We start from the raw sequence: 13,621 nt of genomic DNA on the forward strand, positions 1-13,621 counted from the left end.
GTAGTTCTTACTTATTATATGCAGTCTTTTGAGTGTATTTCACTTGAAAACTTCCTTCCTGTGGTATTTTATAGCTCTTTTTCTTGCAGTCCTGGTGATCAAACCCAGGGCTTTGTACATGTTAGACTAACACTTGATATTAATACATTCCTTTGCACATGCTAGACTAACACTTGATATCACTATATCCCTGGCCCTACACTCATTTAATTTAAATATTTAGCATTGCTAACTTGTTATATGACAATGCTATTTATATTTAAGTCTTCCTTTTAATATGTGGATACTCTATAATACTGAAATATCATCTCTCTAAAGAGCACACTTTATTTCCTTTAGACAGTCTTACTATAGCCTAGGTTGATCTTGTATCTGCTATCCTCCTGCATCTAGAATCTTGAGTACTAAGAATATAGGCGTGCCTCCTAAGAATATACCTTTCTCATTTATGAGTTGCTCTCCTGTCTTCTGAGCTCCCAAATTGGGCTATTTTGGTTCTGTAGTCTTTGTAGTTATATTGCCAGAACTTTCATACTTATTTTTGAAGTATTTAAATTGTCATGGTAAACCTTTTTTTAATAAAATTTTTTTTTTCTCATTCAGTCCTGAGGATTGACTTCAGGGCCTAGGCACTTACTGGGCTTTCCTAAGGCTAGCACCCTACCACTAGCCACAGCAATACTTTCGACTTTTTTTTCTGTGTATGTGGTACAGAGGAATCAAATCCAGGGTTCGTGTATGATAGGCCAGCACTCTACCACTAGGCTGTACTCTGGTCCCCCCCTAATTTACATTTTAAAGACTAACAATTGGGCCTTCACGGTTGTCTTAATCTTTGTATATGTCAGGGGTGAGGGTGGTATTGGGGTATTGCCTTGTGCTTGCTAGCTAAGGGACTTTTATCACTTGATCCCAGTTCTATCTTGACATTTGGTTATAGGAAATATGTCCATTGTATCTCCAGAAGTTTACACAGAAAGATCCCTTTTCACAATTCTTTCTTAGAGAATAGACTGACATAGACTCATAGTCACTTGGGATGAAGAACCTTTTGTTGTTTTCTGTGGTTTAAGAATTTCTTATTCTCTACAGGAACCCATTGTCTCAGCTTATACCATATTCTACTGGTCTCCCCTCCCCCTCACTTTAGTTTGAACTCTAAGCCTTGGACTTGTTAGGCAAGTGGTTTACTACTTGAGCACATCCCAGGCATTTTTGCTTTAGTTATTTTTTGGGTAAGTTTTACTAACTTTTTTGTTAGGGCTGGCCTAGAACAATGATTCTCTTGAGTAGTTGGTATTACAGGTGTGAGCTACCACCATAGATAATGGAAATTAATGGAATTAATGGAATATGACTAACATAAAATGAAAATGTGTATCAAGTTGTAAGAATACTAAAGTAATTAGAATTTAACTACATTAATAGCATTAAATACTAATATAATTATCATTTTATAGCGGTTGAGAAGAATCTACAAATGTGGGAAGAAATGAAAAAAGGAAGTCAGTTTGGTCAGTCCTGTTGTTTGAGAGCAAAAATTGACATGACTAGTAACAACGGGTGCCTGAGGGACCCAACACTTTACCGCTGTAAAATTCAACCGCACCCAAGAACTGGGAGTAAATACAAGTAAGTGTGTCTTTTTCAGTATGCCAGGTAGCCTTCTATGCTTTTGTTTCTATTCTGTTTTGTCAGTGTGAGTAGTCAGTCTGGAAAGCATAGGTGAATTGGCCAGGTGGCCTGTGGTCTTTCAGAGGTTGCTTATTCACTAGTCAGATATAAGAGGGTATTTCCAATAGTAATGTCCATTTATGAGAGTGCTTGATTCTCCCTCAATTTGCTTTTTGTGTATCTAGTAGGTATAATTGTGGTGAGTATCTTTTTTAGAGGTAAAGAACCATTCTCAAACATAACAATCCTGCTGCATTCTTAAGAGTTTTATACATTATAATAAGCAGCAGAAGAAAATAGGTTTTTGTTTTGTATATTGCTCTGGCTCATACACAATATTTAGCAGGTGCTAGACAACTGCTCTTCCACCGATAAAGAAAAGTATATTTTCAGTAAAATTGTTCTATTTTGGGGGGAATATTGGCATTTGAACTTAGGGCTCAAGCTCACTTGTTTTGAGACAGTCTCCCTGTGTTAGCCTTGACCACAATCCTGTTCTTATACTTACCACTGTAGTTGGGATAACAGTTACATATACTGTGTCCAGCTGTTGATTGAGGTGTCTCTTGAACTTTTTCCTAGGCTATCCACAAACTACTCTCCTCTTGTTCTCAGCCATATGAGGCCTTTATTAGCTCAACCCCTAATACTAGTATATATACACACACACATACATACACACACACATACAACAACAACCCTAAATTTACAAATAATTATATTTTTTGTTACTATTGCTGCATATAAATGTTTTAAGATAGGAAACATAAAATAGGAAATGTTGATTAAGATAGGGAACATGAAATAGGTAATGTTAATTCAAAAACATTGTTTTTTTTCTAGAGTTTATCCAACATATGATTTTGCCTGTCCTATAGTTGACAGCATCGAAGGTGTTACACATGCCCTAAGAACAACTGAGTACCATGACAGAGATGAGCAGTTCTACTGGATTATTGAAGCTTTAGGGATAAGAAAACCATATATCTGGGAATATAGTCGCCTAAATCTCAACAATACAGTGCTATCCAAAAGAAAACTCACATGGTTTGTCGATGAAGGACTAGTAGATGGATGGTATGTTTCATGTTACCTAGAATTGACAAAGAACTATTTGTATCTGATTTTTAATATTAACTCAGTGGTGGTTCACTGGATGAGTCTGTGGGTCTATATAGAAATCCTGGTTAAGGCTTTCAGTTCGTGCCTTAGTATTCCTCTGTCCCCAAACCCTCCCTTGTTTTAAATGGTATCAACATGGAATGTTCACTGTAGACCATGCACAGTACATGAGAATGCCACACAGAAGATCACATCCTTTGAAGATTTCAGCCTTTAATAGAAAAGTGTATAGAACTTTGGTATTTCATAGATCTTGTTACCATTCTCCATATTCTACTATGGTCAAAATACTCTTGATAAAGATGTAAGTGATCTCAGCCTTGGTGTGTTGAGGATCACACGTCCATATTGTTGAACAAATATGAAAATTTCTGTGGCATGTTAAAAACCTAAATGAGATTTTTATAAGAAAGATGAATATAAAAATGAATGTGGTCATACAATCATGTATCTATAAGTGAAACCTGTTCTTGTTGATTTGTGCTTACCAGAATTATATATGAATTATAATTTATTACTCAGTAAATGTCTTTTATGCATACATATTTTAAAATATCTTCTTGATATCTAACAGTTTTCATATTTTCCAGGGATGACCCTCGATTTCCTACAGTGCGTGGTGTTTTGAGAAGAGGAATGACAGTTGAAGGGCTGAAACAGTTTATTGCTGCTCAAGTGAGTTGAGTTTTCTTTCCTAGGTTCTCTTTAAATTTTTAGGTATTTTGTTAATATCCTTTTAGTTGTTATTATCTCTGTTATTCCTTTTTAAAAAATTTTATGTTTTATTGTCCAGATGATGTATTGAGGGGATTCAATTACAAATGTAACTGGGGCGCCTTACGTCTTGCACATTGATACCCCTTCCCATGCTTTTCTCCTACATTGCCTCCCTCCACCCCCTCCCAGTCATCTTCCTTATTTCAAATAAACAACATACAGACAATATACCAGGTACCAAAGTCAGATACACTTGGGCCTTGTGATTCAAAGATTAGGCTTAACCCGCAGACCCACACACATATGCACACTAGTACTTGGACTTGAACTTAGGGTCTTGCAGTCTTGCTTTGTTTTTTGTTCAAAGTTGGTACTCTACCACTTGAGCCATACCACCCCTCTGGTTTCAGTTCTTTGTTGGTTAATTGGAGATAGTAGTCTCATATTATATTTGTTTGGGCTAGCTTTTTATAATAGTGGAAAACTTAGGTTGTCCTAAACTCCTAACCTAGCACTGAACAAAGGTAGGTGGTTTTTTTTTGTTGTTTTTTTTGTTTTTTTTTGGTTCGTTATGGGGCTTGAACTCTGGGCCTGGGCGCTCTTCATCTCAAGGCTATCTCTCTGTCACTTGAGCCACAGCTCCACTTCCAGTTTTCTGGTGGTTAATTGGAGATAAGAATCTCATGGACTTTTGTGCCCAGGCTGGCACAGATCTCAGCCTCCTGAGTAGCTGTGATTACAGGCATGAGCCACCAGCGCCCAACTAAAGGTGGGGTATTTTTCCCAGTAAAAATGACTGAGTTTTGACAATAAATAGTTAAGGATAACAAATTAGTTTGCATGCAACAAGTTTTAAGTTTCAGCTGAAGTAAATGTATAAGTATTTACTGAGGTTTTGTTTTCTAAAAAATGTTTCTTTGAAACAAATATTCTATTTACTACTTCATAGCCTTAAAATATTTTTTATTATTGGTCTAGGGCTCCTCACGATCTGTTGTGAACATGGAATGGGACAAGATCTGGGCATTTAACAAAAAGGTACAGAGGTCACACTCATTTCTCTTTATCATATATGACTTTGGAATAATATGTACGTAGAAATCATTAGTGTTCTGTGTTAGAAAAAAATTTTGGAAGGATATTATCAGTTTGCAGTCTTCCAGGAAAATGGAATATTTTCCTTTAAAAAAGAAAAAGGCTATAGAGCATTGAGCTTATTAACCATACCAACAGGTAAACAATAATTGAAACAGACAAACTTGAATTTATGAGAAATGGTTATAGTTTTTTCCTTTAATCTTTTGTGAACACTCTGCATTTCATTTTTCTGTTTTCAAGCTGCGAGCTCTCTGTAAGAAGGTATTACTAAATGCTTTTATTTGCCTTACTTTAAACATAGCTTTTTAGCCTATTACATGTTATCATCTGAGTGAAGCACAATCACATTTATATGAAAGTCTGATTAATGCAAACATGTTGGGAATGCATTATTGCAGCTTTATAAAATAGGTCCTCTATTCTTCTTGATGTCATAGGGGAAGACTTGGCTAACTTCCTCCCCCTGTTCCCTTATATGCTGAGAGGACTCAAAGCTTTAAAATTGTACATCATTGGGTTGTAGAAAGCTCACTAGTTGAAATTTTTGTGTCTTATTGAGTCCAGCTTTTAAAAAACAACAAACTGAAAATCAAATAAGGAATCATGCAAATTGAAGTTATTTACTAATTGGGAACAGATGCTTAGATACTATAATAAGGCAAATAATGAAAAATGCCATGTATTAAACTATGGTTTCTGTGATTGTGTTCTGTGAATTCTTTATTGGAATTGCTGCTTTATTGTGCTGTTTTGCCTTGAGAAATAGTTTGCTTGTCTTGCATGTGTCCTTTTTGTGTTCAGTTTTTTGAAAATAAAGGAATTACTAACTGGTACTTTGTGTTGCTGCAGTTACTAATAAAGTTTGTGGGCAGAATTGAGTGTTAGCTTCATTTTGATAGTCCTTCTCGATTTGTTTATGGGGATTTAGGAGGGAGTGAAAGCAGTGAGTCAGTTTGCTTTGTACTTCCTGAAATCCGAATGAAATGATCCTTTATCCTTAAATATCTAGTAAATAAGAAAGTTTAAATTTTGGTTGATAGTAAAATTGAAATCACTTTGATTACATACTTTTTGTTCCTGTTAATGGCCTTAATGACATTTTCCTATACCGTAAACCATTCTATCCACCCCTTTGGTACAGATCCTTTATTTAGAATTCAATTCATTTCCATTCTTACTAGTAGGTTGTTTTCTATCTTGCTCTAATGTCTACAGCTAAAATTTAAGTAACACTTCATTAAAATGTATTTTAGTGCAGTGGCATTGGGAAGTAAATGTTAAGGGAAAAACTAAACCATCTATATCTTTAACCTTACTGCTTTTTACTAATAATTTTCAGGAAAAAAAAATTAAGCAGCCTCTATTTGAAAATGACCTGGGGCTCTTTACCTACTTACTTAAAGAAAGAGCTTTATTTATAGCATGAAGTGTACATGCTAAGAAGAAAGCAGGAAATGGATGTGTAATGTAGTGCTTGAGACATAGGGAGGCTGGTACCTCTGTATCCTCATAAATATACTAAGATGCTTGTTCTCTTAGCCTAACTTCATCTTGGCAAGGAACTATAATTTTCTGCATTATAAGTAATTAGACTATAGTTTTTTTTTTTTATAGTTTGCAAAATGCACATTTAGTTTGAGGCTGGGAGTTTGGCCTAGTGGTACAGTGCTTGTCTAGCATACATGAGACAGTCGAAGGACTATCCAAGGACATCACTCAGGCCCTGAGCTTAAGCCCAGGACTGGCAAAAAAGAAAAAGCAAATTGAGTTTGATATTGGTAGGAAACCTTTTAAGAGCTTACTTTAAATTCTTAGCCTTATTAATTTTCTCCTTGGTTTAATTTAAAATGCAAAAATTTGAACTTGGCACTCTTCTATTTTAATCACTCCTTTAGCTTTCCGCTTTTGGTGGTTAATTGGAGATCAGTCTTATGGACTTTTCTACTGGGACTGGCTTTGAACCAATATTCTTAGATCTAGGCCTCCTGAGTAGCTAAGATTACAGTTATGAGCTGTAAGCTCCTGGAAAAAAATTAACTTTTTGGAAGAAAGTAGGGACAAAAACATGAGAAGGGGTATCAATGTTTGAGAAGTAATTTACCCACTACCTGACGAATGTAACTGTAACACTTCTCTGTACATTGCCCCAACAATAAAATACAATTGGGGAAAAAAAATTTTAAACTTTAAGTCTAGACTGAAGTGTCACAGATTTAAGGTGTTTACTTCAGAGCTGTTATTTGTCTCTAGTAACTTATTGCTGTATTAATTATATCTATTTATTATTAATTTTTTGCCAGTCAAGCTCTTCAGCTCAAGGCTACTGTTCTACCCCTTGAGCCACAAGACCACTTCTCCTTTTCTAGTGGTTAATTAGAAATAAGAGTCTTACACTCTGTAGTGCCCAGGCTACTGTATTTAAATGTATGTTTCTAAACAGTGAAGTAGCAGCTTTCCCCAACTCTTATCTCAGTCTCTTTGCCTTTGCTTTCAGCTACTAGATCAAAGTGTGTAGAGTGTTTCTTTCTGCTCCCCAAACAAGCAATCTCCAATGAAAATTTTTATATACATCCTAACAAACTTAAAGCTGCTGTGATTGAAGTGTGTAAAATCCTCAGACTCTTTAAAGTAATTTACAAACCACTAATCCAGAGACTTTGTGATGTATATAATTTGATTTTTATTTTTTTAAAGTGAAAAATGATATCCTATTGTGTTACATAGGCTGGTCTTAAACTTCTGGGCTCAAGCAGTTCTGCTTTAGCCTCTAGCTAGAGTAATTAAAATATAGAATTTACTACTTAACCAAATACAGACTTAAAAATTCTAATTCAAAGTTTCCCAAACATTTTTTATGTTAACCATCCTGTGGAATGCTTGTTTAAATTTGCTGGAGATGTGGAGCACCTCCACAGTAAATGTAAGACCAAAATTGGAAGCTCAGTATTACCAGAGTATAAATTTCCAGGTTAAGTAGCCTGAGAGTCTGCACTAATAAATGCCCCAGCTGACTTTTTCTTAGTTGAGAACACAGTTGCAAATTGCTGGGTGCACAGGCTCACGTGTATAATCCTAGGTACTCAGGAGGCTGAGATCTGAAGATTGCAGTTCATGGCCAGCCTGGGCACTAAAGACCATGAGACTCGTATCTCCAATTAACCACTAGAAAAGCAGAAGCTCTGGTTCAAGGAGTAGGGCAGTTACCTTGAGCTCAGGGACCGCACCCAGACCCAGAGTTCAAGCCCCACGACTGACGAGAGAGAGACAGAGACAGAGACACGAGAGAGAGACAGAGACAGAGACACAGCTACATTGACCTGAGTTAAATTTCTCAGGTATTATTGTCTTGAACTAAATTTTGTTTTTCTTAAATACTAGTCTGAGTACTTACAAATTAAATCTTTGATCATTCTAGCCTAGTAGAAGGTGAGAAAGGCAGCCCTGAACTAGGGAGAAAAGAATTAAATAGTAAACTTAAGGCTGAGTAGTGATTTAATATTGTCATAAAATATAAGCAGACAAGGAATATCAGACAAGGAAAATTTAAATGGCTTTCTGCACTTTGCGGAAATGACTTTAGGAAGGGTTTTTTTTTTTTTTTTTTTTCCTCTGAGTTCATGAGAATATGTCATTCTCTCCTAAAGCAAAAGGTTACTCTCAATTAAAAAAAAGAAAAAAGCCAGTCCAACAATAGAAGTAATAAAATGTAAAACAACTGTAACCAGATTTGCCACTGTTTCCTACACTTTTCTAAAAAGGGAAAAAATATCTTTATATTTTTCTTTTTTTTTTTTTTTTTGCCAGTCCTGGGCTTGAGCTCAGGGCCTGAGCACTGTCCTTGGACTTTCTCAAGGCTAGAGCTCTACCACTTGAGCCTCAGCACCACTTCTGGCTTTTATCTATGTATGTGGTACCGAGGAATCGAACCCGGGTCTTCATGCATGATAGGCAAGCACTTTAACCACTAGGCCAAACTCCCGGCCCATCTTTATATTTTTCTCCCAGATGTTTTATACAGAATCTGAATTACTGGGGTGATTAGTCATCATTGGTAAGTTTAATTTGGTCAGTAAAATAAAAGAACTGCATTGGCTTCTAAGGAGACTACTACTGTTTGAGAGAGAACAGATTACGATGATTCATTCAATTAATTTTAAGTATTTATTGATTACCTATATTGCTAGACCCTTGTTTAATACCGAGAATAATAGTAGTTCCTGAATATATATATAATATATGTATATATATTATATATACTGAATATTCATTATCTAAAATGTTTAGAACCATAGTGCTTCAGGTTTCAGACTTGTAACTTATGGGTGCCCAACCTTTGTATAAGATATAGATAAATAGAATTATATTGTTTATGCTTTTATAATCTACAGAGTTGCCTTATTATAGTGTTCTATAGCTGTTCTGCTTTTTGATGGTGCCATGTTGCCTACCTGATTACTAAAAAAAAGATACTGAAACAATATCTATATTTCTTTTAAAATGGTTTTCTCCAACAATGCAATATTGTAAATTATACTTACCTATAGGGATTTCTTCTCTCTTAGACACCGGATTTTATTTTTGTTAGCCACGGCTTGAACTCAGAGCCTGGGCACTGTCCCTGAGCTCTTTTACTCAAGTTTGACACTCTGCCACTTTGAGCCACAGTTCCACTAGCTAACAGATTTAAAGATAATTTTCCACACCGGTATTCTAGGAAAAGAATTCTAAATTGTTTATATTGTATACGTTTATGTCTGTTTTCCTTATTCTGCTTGACAAACACAGACACATGGGAACAGATAAACCACAGAGTTTAGTAAGTGCAGTAACAAAGCCAGTTAGTATTTCTGTGCTTACTTTTATTTATGACATTTTAAAGGATATTCAGCGTTGTAACATGAGGATGTGTTTGTTGCAGGTTATTGACCCCGTGGCTCCGCGGTATGTTGCATTACTAAAGAAAGAAGTCATACCAGTGAATGTCCCAGAAGCACAGGAGGAGATGAAAGAAGTAGCGAAGCACCCAAAGGTCACCTGACAGTAATGGATTTTCTGTTAAGGGACATGGAGTAGTGTGGAGATACATTTCTTTTCATCATTAGTTATTAGGGTTGATAACAATTTAAGGAAATCTTTTTTGTGGCTTTTTTTTTCTTTTTTCCTTTTTTTTTTTTTTTTTTTGCCACTCTTGGGGCCTGAACTCAGGGCTTTTGCCATTCTTTAGGCTTTCTCAAGGGTAGAGCTCTACCCCTTGAACCACAGAACCACTTCTGTGTATGTGGTGTGAACTCTGGGCTTGGGCACCGTCCCTGAGCTCTTCAGCTACCGTCCTATCCCTGGACCTAGCCCAAGCTGGCTATGAATCCGATCTCAGCCTCCTGAGTAGCTAGGATTACAGGCGTGAGCCACTGCGCCCAGCTGCCAAGAAATTTATTCTACTAATATTATGCAACACACTATATGAAATGGCTATATTCAATTCATGCTTCAGTTTTGTTTAGTAAAGTATATTAATGTATAAAAAGAATTTATTTCCTCTTGAGTCATTCTGAGATGAAGTATTCTAATTTACATTCTTTTCTCTTTCTCCTGATGTTTCTCCTAATGTTTCAACTGAAACATTAGACCTACTTTCTCTCCCTCTCTCTCTCCTTCTCCCTTCCTCTCCCTCTCTCTCCTTTTTCTTCTCTCTCTCCTCCCTCTCCTTCTCCCTCTCCTCCCTCTCCCCCCTTTCTGGCATGTTAGAACTTGACACAGTCAGCGTGCTGCTTATTTCTTATCTCTTCTTCATGTAATGTACAGTGGGAAGACAGAAAATTTACCTGTCTCTCAAAATTTGTCTCCTAAAATGTGACAGATAACAATTTCCTGCCCAGGTAGCAATGTGTGGTAGAAAATAATGGAGAGCTGGGTGCTGGTGACTATACAGGAGGCTGAGATCTGAGGATCATAGCTCAAAGCCAGCCAGGGCACAACAATGTGTGAGACTCTTCTCTCCAAGTAATCACCAGAAAACTGGAAGTAGCTTTGTGGCTCAAAGTGGTAGAGCATTACCCTTGAGTTGAAGAGCTCAGAGACAGTGCCCAGGCCCTAGAATTCGAGCCCCATGACCAACAGAGAGAGAGAGAGAGAGCGCTGAGAAAGTTGAGAAAGTGAAAAGCAGCCACTGAAGTAATGAGGATAAAAATAGAATATAATTGTGGCTCTGAAATCAATGACTGCTGTAGACTAGAAGTACCCTTAGGCAGTACAGTGATCAGAGATTTGTGTCAGAGCTGGAATTTGTACTAAGGATTTTCTAGTGTAAGGATAGTGTAACTGATTATCTAACAGATGTTCCTTTTCTAACAAAGAAGAGATAAAGCATCTCACAAGGCATTTCTTCCTGGTAGAACAATAGGCTTTTAATAGTGTAGTGATACAATGAATACGTGAATTAATATACAAGATTTGCCTACTAGCTTCAGGTTACAATAAATTGTTGCTTCAACTAACATTCCCTCTCTTTATAATCAGAATCCTGAGGTTGGCTTGAAACCTGTATGGTACAGTTCTAAAGTTTTCATAGAAGGTGCTGACGCAGAGACTTTCTCAGAGGGTGAGATGGTTACATTTATAAATTGGGGCAACCTCAACATTACTAAAATACACAAGTAAGAATTTTTTTCTGTTTTCAAATAAATTTGAAACATTGTCTTTTATGTTTACTTACTAAACATCACCTGATTTAGACCTTGAATGTTTTTGACATTCATGTATATCTAGACATAGATTTTGCAAATTATGGACACTTAACTTTTGGCATTATATGTTCTAATTTATTAGTAGGCTATTAGGATATATTTTGTGATATTAAAATTATTTTATGTAAATGTAGAAATAGTTTCAAGGGACTTTTGAGCCCTTTAACATCTTGTTATTATATATAATTGATAGGATGCTTCTTTTGGAATTTACATATGTAACTTTTTATGGTAACATTTGCTTTAAAATTGGTTGATTGGGCCAGACGTTTGGCCTAGTGGTAGAGTGCTTGCCTAGCATAAAGACCCAGGTTCGATTCCTTGGTACCACATACATTTAAAAAAAGCCAGAAGTGGTGCTATATGTGGCCCAAGTAGTAGAGTTCTAACCTTGAGAAAGCCCAAGGACAATGCTCAGGCCCTGAGCTCAAGGCCCAGCACTGGCGATAAATAAATAAATAAATAAATAAATAAATTAATTAAAATAAAATTGGTTGGTTGATGTATTTTACTTTTCAATACAATGGGCTTACATTTACTAGCTCAGTTTTTAGATTATGTAAATGGAATATAGTATGCTTAAAATTTGTGTAAATTCTGAAATCTTAATCATGTAGTTATTACATGATTTCAAGTAACTTAAATCTTTTAAAATGTAGATTTAAGATTTTAATTCAGATTTATATGCTTAATGTAGTGAGCATCAAAGTAATTTTAGGGTAATACGTTTTTTTATCAGGTGTGTATAGATGTGGATTATTGGGATCTTAATAGAGAATGTTTATTAATATAAAATATTGCTAATAAATGTCTGGTATAAATTAGAAATTCAGGTTTGATATGACTTTTTCTGAAGAAATTTCTTAAATAAAAAATAATTTTATAATTATGTAATCACTATAGAATAATATAATCTACTTGTAGTAATTAAGCTTTATTTCTTTGAATATTTCTCAATCTTAAATCTAGAAATGCAGATGGAAAAGTTGTATCCCTTGATGCAAAATTGAATTTGGAAAACAAAGACTACAAGAAAACCACTAAGATCACTTGGCTTGCTGAGACGTCAAATGCACTTCCTATTCCAGCTATCTGTGTCACTTATGAGCACTTGATCACAAAGCCTGTGCTAGGTAAAGATGAGGACTTTAAGCAGTATGTCAACAAGAACAGTAAGGTAACCTTCTATATTCATCTTTTTCTGTTATAGAAACTTACAACATTTTTATTAACATTGATTTTTACATCATCTTTCAAATGACTTAACAAACAAGTATTTAAGAAGGGAATCTATATAAAATCAGAAACTTACAGTTCCTCATGAGAGATGAAAAATGTCTACAAAATTGTATATACAGGGCCGGGAGTTTGGCCTAGTGGTAGAGTGCTTGCCTAGCATGCACGAAGACCTGGGTTCGATTCCTCGGTACCACATACATAGAAAAAAGCCAGAAGTGGTGCTGAGGCTCAAGTAGTAGAGCTCTAGCCTTGAGAAAGTCCAAGGACAGTGCTCAGACCCTGAGCTTAAGCCCAGGACTGGGGAAAAAGAAATTGTATATACATTAAAGGGTGGGGGGACTGGAAGTGTGGCCTAGTGGTAGAGTGCTTGCCTAGCAGGCATGAAGCCCTGGGTTCAATTCCTCCATACCACATACACAGAAAAAGGGAGAAGTGGTGCTGTGGCTCAAGTGGTAGAGCACTATACCTGAGTCTAAGCCCCAGGATTGGCCAAAAAGAAAATGAGAAAAAAAAAAAAGTTAGGTGTGGTAACATGTGTCTGTAAGCCTTAGCACTCAGGAACCTGAGGCAAGTGAATCATGGCTTTGAAGCCAGTCTAGGCAATATACCAAGACTCAGTTTTTAATTTTTCTTTAATTAATGAAGTGTGTCTGTCTGTATGTCTGTCTGTCTGTCTTGTCTCCTGGGGCTAGAACCTCAGGGCTTGGGCACTGTCTTGGAGCTTCTTTGTGGTCTAGGCTAGTGTTCTACTACTTGAAGCATAGCACTACTTCTAGCTTTTCTTTAGTAGCTTATTGGAGATAAGAGTCTCACAGTGACTTTTCTGCCTACGCAGGCTTCAAACCATGATTTTCAGCCTGATCCTCAGCTGGGGTTCAGTCAGTGACTCATGCTGTAATCCTAGTTACTCAGGAAGCTGAGATCTGAGGATCAGAATTCAAAGCTAGCCCCGTGCACAAAAGGACCTGAGACTCTTATCTCCAGTTAACCTCTAGAAAATGGGAATTGGTAGCCTTGTGCTGAAGAAC

At 36.3% G+C, this 13,621-nt stretch overlaps 1 protein-coding gene across 1 annotated transcript in view; it reads left to right on the forward strand.

Annotated features, from left to right (window-relative positions):
• Positions 1–13,621, forward strand: part of Eprs1 (glutamyl-prolyl-tRNA synthetase 1) — a 65,805-nt gene that overhangs the window by 20,416 nt on the left and 31,768 nt on the right. Inside the window, exons 9-15 of the mRNA XM_090341174.1 lie at positions 1,461–1,632; positions 2,518–2,751; positions 3,387–3,471; positions 4,492–4,551; positions 9,530–9,640; positions 11,128–11,264; positions 12,324–12,531. Of these exons, the coding sequence (XP_090197300.1) occupies positions 1,461–1,632; positions 2,518–2,751; positions 3,387–3,471; positions 4,492–4,551; positions 9,530–9,640; positions 11,128–11,264; positions 12,324–12,531 (1,007 nt within the window). The remainder of the gene's footprint in view (positions 1–1,460; positions 1,633–2,517; positions 2,752–3,386; positions 3,472–4,491; positions 4,552–9,529; positions 9,641–11,127; positions 11,265–12,323; positions 12,532–13,621) is intronic.

The sequence above is a fragment of the Megascapheus bottae genome, chromosome 10, assembly GCF_031878675.1.
Source record: "Megascapheus bottae isolate mThoBot1 chromosome 10, mThoBot2.hap1, whole genome shotgun sequence".
NCBI lineage: Eukaryota > Metazoa > Chordata > Mammalia > Rodentia > Geomyidae > Megascapheus > Megascapheus bottae.